Raw genomic sequence first — 15,670 nt, 5'->3', positions numbered from 1 at the left:
TTCTTACAACTAAGAATCTCATAAATTTTATTTTTAAATTAAAATGATTTTAGATTTGTTTTATTTAAATTAATTAATATTATTTAATTTCCGAAATTATATGTTTCAAAAGAGCTATAAGAATATTTGAGCTAAACTAGGATGTAAGATTTATTAAAACAGTATTATTGTAGTACTTTTTTGTTGAAATACTTGAGTTTATACCTTTAAAGTAAAGGTCGAGCTGGGTAACACAGGATCATCGGTCCGGGCACTTGTCACTAGTAAAAAAAAAAATTTTTGGTATATTGTTATATAGACCAAATACACTAAACCTAAATTATAAACTATTAAGTTGCTTTTATTTGTGGATCAATAATGGCCAAGAAGACACAGGCTCAAAAGCCAGTTCAGGCTCCAAGAAAGAGAAAGATCGAAGAAGAAGCTCCAGAAAGCAGTAGTAGTGAAGAAGAAGAATTAGATCAAGATGATGAACTTAATGTTAGTGGTTTAATTGATGCTGAAGCCAGTGAGGATGATGATGATGATGAAGAAGAAGAAGACGATGAAGAGGAAGAAGTCGAAGAAAAAGAAGACTCAGATGAAGAGTACAACAAACTACTCGGTGAAGAAGGCGAAGCCAGTGATATTGAATCTTTGGAATTTGATGAAGAACCAAAAGATAGTGAATCAATCACAGATAAACTTAACAATGTCCGTATTCGCTCATTATCAGACGCTTCAGAAGGTAATGGAGATGGAAAAGAAACCACGTACATTGATGGAACTCCTCGTATAATCAAGCCAGAAATTGATCCAGTTTATGATTCAGATGATAGTGATGTTGAAAATTTCAACACCATTGGTAATATCCCATTAAGTGCTTATGAAGAAATGCCTCATATTGGTTATGATATAAATGGTAAAAGAATCATGAGACCTGCTAGAGGTTCTGCTTTAGAACAATTATTAGAATCTATTGATTTACCTGAAGGTTGGACTGGTTTATTAGATTCAAACACTGGTGGTAATTTAAATTTGACTAAAGAAGAAATTGATTTGATTAACAAATTAGAAAATAATCAAAGCACAGATGATAGTATTAATCCATACCAACCTACAATTGAATGGTTCACTTCAGAACAAGAAGTCATGCCTTTAACTGCTGTTCCTGAACCAAAAAGAAGATTCGTTCCATCAAAACATGAAGCTAAAAGAGTGATGAAAATTGTTCGTGCTATTAGGGAAGGTCGTATTGTTTTGAACAAACCTGAAAAGAGTGAAGAAGAAGAATATAGTTATGATTTATGGGGTGATAATAATTTAGAAAATAATGATCATGTTATGACTTTAAGAGCTCCAAAAGTTGCACCACCAACGAATGAAGAAAGTTATAATCCACCAGAAGAATATTTATTAACACCAGAAGAATTAGAAAAATTCAATGAAACTGAACCACAAGATCGTGAAAGAAATTTTGTTCCGAAGAAATATGGTTCATTAAGAAAAGTCCCAGGTTATGAAGAAAGTATAAGAGAAAGATTCGAAAGATCATTAGATTTATACTTGGCTCCAAGAGTTCGTCATAATAAATTAAACATTGATCCAGAAAGTTTAGTTCCAGATTTACCATCTCCAAAGGATTTGAGACCTTTCCCAATACGTTGTTCTACTCAATATATTGGTCATAAAGGTAAGATTAGAAGCTTATCAATTGATCCAACTGGTTTATGGTTAGCTACTGGTGGTGATGATGGTACTGTTAAGATTTGGGAAGTTTTAACTGGTCGTGAAGTTTATTCTATTGAAGTTGTTGCTAAAGATAATGAAGATGATAAAGTTGAAAATGTCGAATGGAATCCAGACTCAGCTACTGGTATTTTAGCAGTTACAGCTGGTGAATTCATTCATTTAATTTCACCACCAATCTTTGGATTTGATGTTGAAAATGCAGGTAGATTAAAATTAGAGGCTGGTTTTGGTTACAATAAATTCGGTAACGTTAAAAAGACAGATATCAATGTCAATGATGATTCAGACGTTGAAGAAGAAGAAAATTCTGCTAATAAGAAACAATATGCAAGATGGATTAAACCAAGTGAAGAATTAGTTTCACAAGGTGTTGTATTAACAATTGTTTGTCGTAAAAACATCAAATCATTAGCATGGCATAGAAAAGGTGATTACTTTGTCAGTGTTTCACCAGATTCAGGTAATACATCAGTGTTGATCCATCAAATTTCTAAACATTCATCACAATCACCATTCAAGAAATCAAAAGGTATAATAATGGATGTTAAATTCCACCCATTTAAACCACAAATTTATGTCTGTTCTCAACGTTATATCCGTGTTTATGATTTAGCACAACAAGTTTTAATTAAAAAATTATTACCAGGTGCTAGATGGTTATCCAAGATTGATATTCATCCAAGAGGTGATCATTTATTAGCCTCATCTTTCGATAAGAGAGTTCTATGGCATGATTTAGATTTACAATCTACTCCATACAAAACATTAAGATATCATGAAAAAGCTGTCAGATCTATCAAATACCATAAAGGTGGTTTACCATTATTTGCATCTGCGAGTGATGATGGATTTATTCATGTTTTCCATGGTACAGTTTACGATGATTTAATGACCAATCCATTATTAGTTCCATTGAAGAAATTGAGTGGACATAAAGTTGTAAATAGTTTAGGTGTCTTAGATATCGTTTGGCATCCAAAAGAAGCTTGGTTATTCAGTAGTGGTGCAGATGGTGTTGCAAGATTGTGGACAACTTAGAGCTTCAAGATTATAATAAATTGATTAGGGGTTTGTGTAACATAGATAAAAAGGTAATAGAATTTTAGCATAAATATTTCAAGCTATAATTGTAGCACTCAGAAGTTAGTACAATGATAAATATTAAGCCTTTTTTACCGAAATCGAGGTGTTATATCAGACTTTTATAACCTTAATGGTTTCATGTAGTTTTATAGAATATGTACAAGCTAAGTAGTATTCGTAGTCCGGGGTAATGACTACCGTAAAAACGACAAATTACAAACTTAAAATACTTTTATTTTTCCAAAGTTCGATCACTTTGAAAGGGCGTCAATCTTTATAATATTATGCCTCAGTCTTAACAAACTCAATAACTATTTGCTGATTTGGAGTTTAGAAATCTGGGGTGTCAACTTTCAAATAGATCGAGACTCCAGATTATATGAATAAAGTTCAGCTCAACATTCATGTGAACCTTGAAGCGGCAAGCCCCCAGAGTTATACACACTGAAGATGATACCACACCACGGTGACAATTCTGATAATAAAGATAAGCCTGTCTTGAATGGAAAGGCTGAACACCCGAGTTTCTGGTGGAGTCCTTGGATGGAGAGCATTTTAATTAATCCTGATTAACAGGTGATTCATTCAATATGGATGCGACCGTCGACGCTCGTTTATTCGTTGATTATGAGGTTCTTTGCCCCAGATTTACACCAAAGTACAAAATACCCAAGGTTCAAGCAAGACCTATGGAGATAGAAGTCCAACTAGGACAAATGGCACCTCAGAAACCAGAATACAGAATCTAGCTTTTAGCTTTTAGCTTTTAGCTGAACACTAAACACTAAACACTGAACAGTACAAGTAAATAGAGTATAATACCAAGGTCTCTAATAGTATAAGTAAGTGCATGTCTGTTTGACTTTAAATGCGAATCGGTTAACAATTTATGTGTAGAACACTCATGTTTTAAAGCCCTAAAGTGCTTTACGTGTCTTTTACTTTTAACCGTTCCTTTTGAGTGGTTTTAAGTTTTAAGTTTCGAATTTGTAAACTTTTCATTTCTAACGGTTAATTGTTTATTCTTGAGAAGGAGTTTAGAGCTGTCAAAAGTAAATAGATCATTTTGGATATAACAGGATTCTGATTGCACAGCTCTAGAAGTTATTAAAATCCATGGAGATACCCATACACACAATTCAACATTTAATACACAAACCATTTTAGCTGAACACAGTGAACCTATCAGAAACAAATCATTACTAGCCCATTAACAACCAAACCAACCTTGAGCTTCATCAAACTGTTCGAATAAACTACACGGAACTAAGGAGAAGCTGGAGGTCAGGCCCCTCCATTACATAAGCTTCTCTGATTGTGGACTTAAGCCTCGCATATCGACGCATCACTCTTCAAACTGGATCATAAACTCAGCTCCAACAATTTTCAGATCACAAAACCATCTAAAATTGACAAAGATGCCGCCAGTGAAGTCGGAACGGTGAGACCCTAGGAGTCCTATTACGTTATGCCATCTCTGTTGGGCTGAAAGCATGAGGTATTTGCTAGGGGTGTTATTTACCGTGCTATCCATCAAGCTTATAAGCTTTTCACCAATCTCCGGTGACATATACTTATATCGCGTGTGTTCAGTACTTAAATTAAGGACAAAAGCATAATTTAGTAGTAGTAATTGTTAAGATTTATTCTTATAGTCTATAAAAAGTGAATGACTTTGTAGGCTTCCGATATTAATTTTCCTTTAAACAGAGACTTTAGCTTCTTTCGTTCCCTGGATTGTCCTGATCCTGAGTCCAGATATTCTTTTCCAGTAAAATTGTGTACCTAAATCTTCAAATCATCATAACCAGAAATGTGCATAATTACAAATGAGCTTTATTCCGAGATTAGGAGTTTGGACAGATTCACAAATCCATAAAATTATTTTATTTAGTGATTCAAAAGTATATAAACCTTTGGATATCCATGATTTTTTTGACTCAATTGACTATAGCCGTTTCAATTCTTCATAGACTTTAGTCTTCAACTGAATCAATCCATATATATACAATGCTTTCAGTTTTCACCAAAACAGCCAGATCAAAGGCTTTACAAGCTAACAGCAGAGTTGCTTTAAGATACTTACAAGCTTCAAAATTGTCAACTTTACAATTACCACCAGTTCCAACTGCTCACGCTACCAAAGAAACTGAACCATACTTCACTTCAACTTATATCAATGGTCAACATTACAAATCTGATGCCACTGAATGGTTCGATGTTTATGATCCAGCTACTGACATTGTTGTTGCCAAAGTTCCACAATCAACAGATGCTGAATTAAACCAAGCTATTGAAACTGCTGAAAAAGCTTTCCAATCATACAAAAACCTTTCAATTATGAAAAGATTAACTTTAACTTTCAACTATGTTGAATTATTAAAGAAAAACACCGATAGATTAGCTGCTACTATTGTCTACGAACAAGGTAAATCATGGAGTGCTGCTATTGCTGATGTTCAAAGAGGTATCCAATGTGCTGAACATGCTACCACCGTCACCAAAGAAACTGAAGGTTTCTCATTAGAAGTTTCAAATGATATGACTTCCCACACCATCAGAGAACCAATTGGTGTTATTGGTTCAATTATGCCATTCAACTTCCCAGTTATGATTCCATTATGGACTATTCCATACATCATTGCTACTGGTAACACTACTGTTATCAAACCATCAGAAATGTGTCCAGGTACTGGTGCTATCTTAGCTGAAATCGCTAAAGAAGCTGGTGTTCCAGATGGTGTTATCAACATTGTTCACGGTAAAGCTCCAACTGTTAACAAAATTGTTAGTGATCCAAGAATCAAAGCTGTTACATTCGTTGGTGGTAACAATGCTGGTAAATACGTTTACACTGAAGCTACCAAAAACGGTAAAAGAGCTCAAGTTAACTTAGGTGCTAAAAACCATGTTGTTGTCTTACCAGATGCTGACAAACAAACTTTATTAAAAGGTGTTGTTGCCGGTGCCTTCTCTTCAACTGGTCAAGTTTGTTTATCAACTGATATCTTATTCTTAGTTGGTGAAGCTAGAAAATTCATCCCAGATATTGTTGAAACCGTTAAAGCTTTAGAAACTAAACCAGGTTTCCAAGATGGTGATTTCGGTCCACTTGTCACCAAACAATCATTAGAAAGATTAGAAGCTGTTATCCAAGATGCTGTTGACCAAGGTGCTGAAGTCTTAGTTGATGGTAGAGGTAAAAAACCAGCTGGTTTCGAAGATGGTTACTTCATTGGTCCAACCTTATTAAGAAACGTTAAGAAAGGTATGAGATGTGTTGATGAAGAATTATTCGGTCCAATCTTCACTATTGTTGAAGCTGATTCATTAGATGAAACTATTGATTACTGTAACAACAATGAATTCGGTAACTCAGTTGCTGTTTTCACCAACTCAGGTCCAGCTGCTAACAGATTCGCTAAAGCTATCAACATTGGTCAAGTTGGTATCAACGTCCCAATTCCAATTCCATTAGCTCAATTTGGTTTCACCTCAAACAAAGCTTCATTCTTAGGTGACTTACACTTCTACGGTCCATCAGCCTTCAAATTCTTAACTCAAGCTAAGACCATCACTACTTCATGGAAAGGTATTGACTACAAATAAGTCAATTTTCAACCCAAGAAGCTGGAATCGTGATTTTATGAGTTGTTTATGAAATAATGAGAGAAAATTTTTAATATTCTTTTACAAATCAATGTAGTTAGACAGTCACACTAAACATTTTCGATCGAACTATTCAATATAGTTAGCGTGTTGTTTTGTAAGTTGTAAATGAATTATGTTCAAAATATTTGGTGTTGATAAGGAAACTTGAGATCTTAAAGCGAGAATCCTCCGTACGCTCTTAATTAACACTAGTATCGATAATCTTCTCATTTTATGGCACAATAACAGATCGAAAATCTTCTCATTTGACAAAATGACATATAAAAGGAATGATAATGTGTTATTTCTCCTTCTCTTTCTGTTTTACTTTCTTTACTCACCACACAAATTTACAATTACAATTACAATTACAATTACAATGAGATTAACAAACATTATATTATCATCAATTGCTTTAGCAATTTATGGTTCTGCATTACCAATTCCAATTCCAGGATCAGAAGCAACAGACAATATTGAAGTACCATCAAACTTGTTGAATAAAACTTTTAATATTATCTTACCAGTTGAAAAATCAAATACACCAGGTCCATATCCAAATCCAAATCCAAATCCATCAAACTTATTGAATAATACTTTTAATATTAAGTTACCTCAAGATGTTTCTAAAAAACCAGTTTCAAATACCGCTGATGTTGAGTTTCCAAAGAACTTGTTGAATAACACTTTTAATATTAAATTACCAACAGAAAAGCAAGACATTGAGATACCAAAAAATCTTTTGAATCAAACGTTTAATATTAAATTACCAGTTGATACACAAGGGTCATCAGAATCAGAATCAGATGAACATCCTTCAAACTTATTAAACACCACTTTCAACGTTGATATTTCTTCAGAAAATCCGCCTAATCTATTTAACAAGACTTTTAATATCAAATTACCAACAATACCGATTGATAACCATGAAGCTTTAGACATTGGAGCCAATGGCATATATGACCAGCATACTATTTATGCTTTTTATGACCTTCGAGATGTTGGATTGATCGAAAATGATTCTTCATATGATATTTCAAGCTTGAAAGCTGCAAATGAAACTGGATTATCAATTATTCAACAGGCGTTAGCTTCTGATAGTTATGCATATGGAAAAGTTCGTGCCGCTGATGCCCATACAAGCCCATCCATTATTAAAATTGCTCTTTTAAATGATCAAAATGATTATTTAGTTGTCAATGATGGAATATCTAACCAAGAGAATAATGATGAGGGAACTCCTTCAATTTTATCATCTGATGGATTGAGTATAAAAGATAAATTGTTGAATACTGAAGGTTGGTCAAGAGTTGAAATACCCGAAGTTGATAGTTATGTTCATGCCACTTACTTGGTTGTGTACAATCCTACACAACATGAAATTGATAGTGTCCTTGAGCATGTCACTATACCATACGTTGATAACCCTTGAATGTGTTTGCCGCTGAAGCCCATATAATTATTCTGTCCTTTCTTATATAGCAAAAATAAAAAAAAAAGTTGACCATTCCATTGTAGACACTGTGATAATAACGAATCTAAGCAAGAAAAGCTTCAAGTATATCCCTAATGTTTCATTGTCCTTGATGAACTGCTTTATTGTTGTTGAAGTTCAAATTTTGAGAACTTTTACTTTTACCGCGCATATTTTCCTCTGTCAGTGTCATCGTGTCATCGTGACATTGCAAGCCTTTTTGGTTGCTTTATATAAGCCTAAAGCTTTCAATGTTCATTCATCAGGTTATCTAAAAGTTAAAAGACCACATGTGGATCGTTTACCACTGATTACTGATATCGTCTATTAACCACGAGTGTAAATCAACAGGAGTGTGTACCTTCAGTGATCACTGATGAGCTCATATCAAAATAGAAAATGGTATTTGGACTTCTCAAAGTTAATTGCTGAACTAATGATGGTGATGAGTTATAACATACTGGGAAGACACAAGATCTTGTTCTCGTTTCAAAGCATCACATTAGACAGTAATAACAGAACTAACCAAGTACAATAGATAAGTACTACAAGTCCTATAAAGTTTACAATCATTACTTTTGTGTCATGTAGAGTGTAAACGTGCCGCCTTACAATTCTACTACCAGCTACCAGCTTCCAATTCAAGCATGAATCATAATCCCCTAGTTGGACTAGTTTATACAAAATAATGTTCAGGAACCAGGAACGGTAATTATTAGTGCAAACTATTTTAGACGTCAACTCGATACTAATTGCGGAAATGTCTTAATTCTCTCGCGTTTTTTAACCTCGCTATATAGATTGTACGTCAAGATTGTACAACAGCAATCAAAAGAAAAAAGGCATTGCAAACAATTATTCTACAAGATTTGATACGTCAGTTAAGGTCAACTCATAAACAGAGCACTCGGAGTGTTAGTGATATCATAATTAAGTTCGTGTTAAACTTTTCAAAAGCTAATATAGCCTATGAACTTCATTGATATCGTTAATATAGACTACGGCCAAATAGCTTAATTAAATAACAATAGCTTGTTTCATTCGTGCCCAAAGAACAATTTAGATCGAGTTAAATTTGTGGAGCTACAATATAACTATACACTCGAAACCACTCATAGCTAGCTAAATTGTAACCACTAAGGATTTTCTAGACTCATATCTCGAGATGTTAAAGAATAACCTGGGGATCGAGCGATCGCAGATTAGTTGATAACTTAGAAACGCGTATATTGCATGATACAAAACTAAGTTTTTTGCAGAACAATAAGCATATACTTACCTAATTTTAACCATTCGAATACCCCATAACCTGACCTTCAAACAACAGTGATAGTACGAACCAAGTCTTTATTCCAAGTGGTTGTGATTCTATAAAATGATGTTCTTGTATTACGTATGCTTTCGGTGATGTTCCGTTTCGGAATTTTTAGATAATCTATTACAATCTCGAAAAACTTTGCTAGCAATTCCAACGAACAGCCCAGTTTAGCAAAGTTAATTCATTGACTAAATAAAATCTTAGCCTAGCAAACTATTGTCAATGTACATAAATAAAATTTGGAGATGATACTGCATGATGTCTATATTTGCTATAACAATGTTTCAAGTTGATGGTATATAAGTATCTTGATATACCCATTTCTTTTCACTTCATGACTATTGTTTAATACCCATACTACAACTAACATTATAATTATTTATTACACAATGCTATCAAGAAACTTTATTAGACAATCTACAAGAACTTTCATATCGTTTTCCAGACGTTCAATTATACCCTCAACAACGAAACTATCATCAAGATGTGCATATCAACAAGCTTCAAAATTCTCAACAACTTCAAGCCTTTTACATCAAGCATCTCAAGCAGAACAATCATCACAACAAGCTCAAGATACAATGAGAGCATTAGTATACCACGGTGCTAAAGATATTAGATATAACCATGATTTTGAATTACCAAAAATCACCAAACCAAATGATGTTATCATTCGTATTGCCTATTGTGGTATTTGTGGTAAGTATTACTGAACTCGGAGTTGATTTACAAACGGCTGAATACTAACATTTTTATAGGTACTGATTTACATGAATATGAAGAGCCAAAATTTTTCAAAAATGCAGCATCAGAAGGTGGTGATAAAATCAGTGGTAAGAAATTACCTTTAGTCCCAGGTCATGAAATGAGTGGTGTTGTTCATCAAGTTGGTGAAGGTGTTGAAAACTTGAAACCAGGTGATCATGTTGTTGTTGAAGCTACAGGTCATTGTTCAGATAGACAAAACTATTTCACAGAACCAGAAAATCATAGAAGACATGATGAAACTTGTATTAATTGTGAATTAGGCTTCACAAATACTTGTTCGGATTTGAATTTTGTTGGTTTAGGTATTGATAATGGTGGATTAGCTGAATATACCAAATATTCAGAAGAGCATATTTTCAAGATTGATAAGAAAATCCCATTAGATGTTGCTGCATTAATCGAACCATTGTCTGTTGTTTGGCATGCAGTTGAATTATCAGGTTTTGTTCCTGGTGAAGATGCTGTTGTCTTAGGTGCTGGCCCAATTGGTCTTGCTACAATCTTAGTCTTGAAAGCATTTGGTGCTTCAAGAATTGTTTGTTCAGAACCTGCTACAATTAGAAGAGAACAAGCTGAATATTTTGGTGCTGTTCCATTCAACCCAGCTGAACATGATAATGATACTGAAATTTTAAGATCAATGGGTCTTAAAGGTGAAGGTTTTGGTAAATCATTTGATTGTTCTGGTATTCCAAAGACTTATGAAACCTCAATCCATTCTTTAAGAGCTCATGGTGTTGCTTGTAATGTCGCCATCTGGCCTCATAGATCTGTTGCCCATTATGTTATGGATTTAACTTTAGAGGAAAAATCAAGTGTTGGTTCATTAGGTTATACTCAAAAGGATTTCAAAGGTGTTATCAATGCTATTCAAAATGATCATATACCAGTTGAAAAATTGAAACAATTCATTACTGGTAGAGTTGGTTTGAAAAGTGGTGTTGTAAATGGGTTCCACGAATTGATTGAACATAAAGATAAACATATTAAAATCTTGATTAGTCCAGATTTATTTGAACAGTAAGTGTCATAAAGCATTTGATCTCTCTGCATTCTAATACATTATGCATGTGATATTAACTCTTTTAACACAGCAGTTAAGCATTTATAGATTCATGATTTTCAATTTTAAGACATGATTTGTGATGATTGACGAAGCTTAATTATTTTTAGATTACGATGTATAACGACAATTGAAAGCATTTATTTGTACTTTTGAAATTATTTTGATTTAAATAAATATTCTAATTAATGAATGGATAGATTTAGTAGCAAAGAAAATTAAAATGAATGGAAGTTAATGAACAAAAATATAATTAAAAAGGAATCGAAATTGTCTTTTGATTAAGCTTGAAGTAAGTATATGTTATACCCAGGTTTCTGTGAAATTCTTTACCCCATCAATTGTTCAAAATCAATATTTAAGTTATCGAAGAACCCAGCTTGGAAATTCAAAGCATCAAGATTCATATCAAGATCAAATGGCATATCCCAAAGCTCCTCTAAACCTTCATCATGACCTTGGCAAGTATGTTCATGAACGGATTGTTGATTGAATGTTTGTTGTGGATATTGTTCCTGTGATAATGATGTAGCGGCTAATGCGTCAATATCTAAATTGATACCATGACTGTTTAAATACATATCAATGGAATCATTAATTGGGGTTGGAAAGTTATGAACATCATTTGAGATTTCAGAACCAGCTGAATTTGAACGTTGTTCATTATAAAGAGAGGGGGTTTCTGGTGTTGATGAATTAGCGATATGAGATTGGTGATATGTTGGGGTCTGAGATTGAATTGAAATATGTTGGTTATCAATTAAAGGCTGAAAGTTTAAAGATGAAGCACTTGAAATACCAGCTTGTGTTTTAAAAGATTGAATTAATGACTGTTGTTGTAATTGTTGTTGTTTCTGTTGCTTCAATGCCTTTTTGGATGGTAACTTTGTCGTTGTATAAACAGGTCCTTTTTCAAATGTACATGATTTATTAAACATTTTGCATAGTTTACATGGGATACCATCTTCAATGATACAGCATGATTTACGCTTACGACAATTGTCGCAAGGTCTTTGCTTTCTTGACTTGTATAATCTTTTCTTGACATCTTTTGGAATGATATTGTTATTTTCTTTGGATAGAGCCATTTTGAAGGATGTGGGTAATATAGATAATAAATAAAAGATAACTTGGAAGAATGAGGTTGAGTTAATCAAAAATCCCGGTCTCTATCTTGAACAGTAATTGAAAATAAAGGTTGAATTAATTAATAAATAATTGTGACATAAAGTTTAGTTATGTGTAGTGATATGTATGGGAACTGATCAGAGTTGCAGTCTTCTTGAAATGCTTGATAATATTTCCTCGAGAACACGTAAAGTTTATATATGAATATTTTCTAGTGCAAGCTTATACTATAAAGTTTCTTAAATTTACTGTGGCTATCATGCTGCATTTATACAAATGAAGAAAAACGTTGTACATCAATCATCATCTATAATACGAGCTCTAACGTCAGAATGTTGTTACCCAAAATAAGAAACAAAAATTGCTGTTTCAACCCCAATGTTTCCAAAGCTTTATACTGAGGTGCTTTCGAATCCCAGGTTATCAGTGGGTCAATCGTAATCCTTATCAGCTAGTGACGGGAAAATTTTATCAGAGATACCTGACGAAACCTGATATCATGGTTCATGGAGATCTCAGGGATCTACCGAAAAGAGAAGAGTTTGACAAATTGACTCTGTGTATACGTACATACGTACATATTTACATACAATAGTAGCTAGAAACCACACTTGTGGTTCTCGAAACAATTGTGGAGTGTGGAGCTTCTCTTGATCAGTTACGAGATTGACTACATACACACATACACAGTGGATCGAGATCAAGGTCCATAATCATCGACGTTAAGTAAAGAAATATTGACTGGTTGTATAAAAAGGAGGAGTCAGCAAAAGATGACCAGAGTCCACTGTAAGGCATCAAAATATCAAAATGCTAACATGTTCACTTTTATCGTTATCTTTCCCTCAGATCACGAAATATACAAAAATCTCGTTGAAATCGGAATCTGATATTCTAATGAGAGAAACCACACCTTTTATAGAGTTGTATGCTTGCCGTTTCGACATGCGGAGAGTTACAACTTACCAGCACTTACCAGTACTTATCAAGATCAAGATCTATCAAGTTCATGGATTGATCGACTACAATTGTGGAACAATACGTAATTCTCGTATACAATTGAAAATACTCGATATCGACGAGGAAAATTACGACAACGAGTCAACGACAACTTATATACAACTATACAACCCAGAAGATCTGCAGCTCGTGAATTGATATACGTTTCAAGCTGTAATTGTAATTAATTGAGCTGAAAATAGTAAGCTAGTGTACAGCTTTTGTTTAGTACTTTACACTTACAGAGGAGTTCACATTATATATACCTCATGACCCCAACTCCAAGTTCGAGTTTCAAGTAATTACCGGAACATCACCTAGTTACTATATGCATTCAGTAGGTGCATCGGTTAAATCATGATTAATTACCATATATATTTATAAACCACAAACGTAATTTTGGTTAATATTTTCAAGAATTAAGTCAAAACGCTTCATTATTTTTTAAGATGGGGAACTTGAAAGAGCTTTCACGTGTATGCACACGTGAAAACCGAGGGTGCTTAAGTCACATGATGAAAGTCGGAAATCAATCTTCATCAAGAAAATGTTAATTGTTTTGATGTTCCGTAGCGCTTGCAAAGTAAGACTAAAGAAGATCGCGTCTAAGATCGAAACAATTATTGTTCAATCTAATCTCAGGGTTTGCGACATACTACCATGCCACCAAGAAGGTCAAGAAGCTCCGCATCAACAGACAACACCCCAAGAAGGTCATCCAGAAGAGGTGGATCAGTTGAACCTCAAGTTGATACTGAATTGGACCAACCATTAGATATAAAAGAACAAGAAGATGAAGAATATCAAGAAGAAATAAAAGATGATGATGAAGATGATGAACCATATTCAGGTGACGACGAAGATGCAGAGGCACCAAGATCAAGGCAAAGAAGTAGATCACAAAGAAGCACTTCAAGATCCAAAAGAGTACGTACGCCTGCTCAAGAATTAGAAGATGGTGATGATGAAGAAGAAGGTGAAGATGAGGAATTAGACGAAGAATTGGAAGAAGATGACGAAGAGAATAACAAGAGACAAAAAACAAATTCAGGAACGAGTACACCTTCAAGACCAATACGCCGTGGTCCAGGTAGAGGTCGTAAAGGACCAATGTCATTACAAACACCACCACCACCACCAGAAGATTTAAAACCTCTTGAAATGAAAGATGATGAATATATCGTGACAGATGATGAAGAAGGTGAAGAAAAAATTACACCTTTAGGTGAATTAAAAGATGGAAGACAATTCAGAGTACGCTCTTTTACAGTTAAGGGTAAAGGTGATAGACTTTATATGCTTTCAACAGAACCTGCAAGATGTATGGGATTTAGAGATTCTTACTTATTATTTCAAAAACACAGACGTCTTTATAAAGTTGTGTTAACACCAGAAGAAAAATTTGATTTGATTAATCGTGAAATAATCCCACATTCATATAAAGGTAGAGTGATAGGTCTGGTTACAGCTAAAAGTATATATAAAGAATTTGGTGCAAAGATTATAGTGGGTGGTCGTAATATCACTGATGATTACTACGCAAAGAAATTGAGAGAAAAAGGTAAAGTTGTTGAAGGTGAATTAGCTGAACCAGAAGATGCTATTCCTCCAAAAGGTACACCATATAATCAAAATCAATTCGTTGCATGGCATGGTGCTTCAAGTGTATATCATGGTCAAGTTGCACCAACTCCTCAACTGGAATCATTAGAAATGAAATCAATGAAAGCACTCAAATCAACTAATCATATCAACGAAGAAAATTGGATGTATCAACATGCAGTTGCTGTTAGACAATTTGATTCAAGTTTATTACAAGGACGTCAAATTTTATCTAAAGGGCTAAAAGATCCTTACACTGGTATTGTTTTCGTGCCTGAATTAACTCAACCAAACCGTGTTCAATTCAAAAAAATCATTGATCCAAGGGAAGAAGATGATGGTTCAAAAAAGAAATTGATTTATGAAACCATTGTAAAGACTGATAACTTGGCTAAACATACAGGGTTGAAGAATGTTCCACTAGAAATTTTCGATGGTGTCGTTAGTGAAGAAGTCAAACAGGCCATTTTACAGCAACAAAAATATGAGGAATTGAGTTAAATTTAAGAAAATGATTGTGTCTTGTCACTTGTGTATTATAAAGAATTGTTTTTTAAATAAACTTTGATGTAGCGATTTTAATGGTTAAATGAACCCTTTTAGAAAACTTTGTGTCTTATCCCTTGCTTCAGATAACATACACTTTGCAAATTAGCGCTAGTACACTTTGCAAATTAGTAGCTCCTGTATTGAATTCAATTCAATAGACTCAGCTAGATCCAGATCCCGAATATCTTATTAACGTTACATAAGCATTTTGGGATTTTTCCAACACCGAAGAAAAAAACGGGACATAGTTCTGATGGCAATAACCCACAAAAGGTGTTGATACTCTATCAAATCTATCTACCAA

At 33.9% G+C, this 15,670-nt stretch overlaps 7 protein-coding genes across 7 annotated transcripts; 6 read left to right on the top strand and 1 right to left on the bottom strand.

Moving 5' to 3' along the window:
* Positions 1-357: 357 nt before the first annotated feature.
* Positions 358-2,769, top strand: ERB1 (ribosome biogenesis protein ERB1; the record flags this gene model as incomplete). Its single annotated transcript, XM_011273580.1, has 1 exon — positions 358-2,769. One exon carries the CDS (start codon positions 358-360, stop codon positions 2,767-2,769), a length of 2,412 nt encoding a protein of 803 aa, XP_011271882.1.
* A 2,055-nt stretch (positions 2,770-4,824) lies between these two features.
* On the top strand, positions 4,825-6,423 carry BN7_5871 (Retinal dehydrogenase; the record flags this gene model as incomplete). The annotated part of the gene is made up of 1 exon (XM_011273579.1): positions 4,825-6,423. One exon carries the CDS (start codon positions 4,825-4,827, stop codon positions 6,421-6,423), a length of 1,599 nt encoding a protein of 532 aa, XP_011271881.1.
* A 421-nt stretch (positions 6,424-6,844) lies between these two features.
* BN7_5870 (uncharacterized protein) lies at positions 6,845-7,897 on the top strand (the record flags this gene model as incomplete). Its single annotated transcript, XM_011273578.1, has 1 exon — positions 6,845-7,897. The coding sequence occupies one exon, from the start codon at positions 6,845-6,847 to the stop codon at positions 7,895-7,897; it is 1,053 nt and encodes a 350-aa protein (XP_011271880.1).
* Positions 7,898-9,646: 1,749 nt separating this feature from the next.
* BN7_5869 (2,3-butanediol dehydrogenase) lies at positions 9,647-11,049 on the top strand (the record flags this gene model as incomplete). The annotated part of the gene is made up of 2 exons (XM_011273577.1): positions 9,647-9,947; positions 10,016-11,049. 2 exons carry the CDS (start codon positions 9,647-9,649, stop codon positions 11,047-11,049), a joined length of 1,335 nt encoding a protein of 444 aa, XP_011271879.1.
* Positions 11,050-11,417: 368 nt separating this feature from the next.
* Positions 11,418-12,176, bottom strand: BN7_5868 (Zn(II)2Cys6 transcription factor domain-containing protein; the record flags this gene model as incomplete). The annotated part of the gene is made up of 1 exon (XM_011273576.1): positions 11,418-12,176. One exon carries the CDS (start codon positions 12,174-12,176, stop codon positions 11,418-11,420), a length of 759 nt encoding a protein of 252 aa, XP_011271878.1.
* Positions 12,177-13,026: 850 nt separating this feature from the next.
* On the top strand, positions 13,027-13,374 carry BN7_5867 (uncharacterized protein; the record flags this gene model as incomplete). The annotated part of the gene is made up of 1 exon (XM_011273575.1): positions 13,027-13,374. The coding sequence occupies one exon, from the start codon at positions 13,027-13,029 to the stop codon at positions 13,372-13,374; it is 348 nt and encodes a 115-aa protein (XP_011271877.1).
* A 501-nt stretch (positions 13,375-13,875) lies between these two features.
* Positions 13,876-15,318, top strand: NPL6 (Npl6p; the record flags this gene model as incomplete). The annotated part of the gene is made up of 1 exon (XM_011273574.1): positions 13,876-15,318. The coding sequence occupies one exon, from the start codon at positions 13,876-13,878 to the stop codon at positions 15,316-15,318; it is 1,443 nt and encodes a 480-aa protein (XP_011271876.1).
* Between the last annotated feature and the right edge of the window lie 352 nt (positions 15,319-15,670).

The sequence above is a fragment of the Wickerhamomyces ciferrii genome, contig 00236, assembly GCF_000313485.1.
Source record: "Wickerhamomyces ciferrii WGS project CAIF00000000 data, strain NRRL Y-1031 F-60-10, contig 00236, whole genome shotgun sequence".
Lineage (NCBI taxonomy): Eukaryota > Fungi > Ascomycota > Saccharomycetes > Phaffomycetales > Wickerhamomycetaceae > Hansenula > Hansenula ciferrii.
This window is presented reverse-complemented; position numbering and strand designations above follow the sequence as displayed.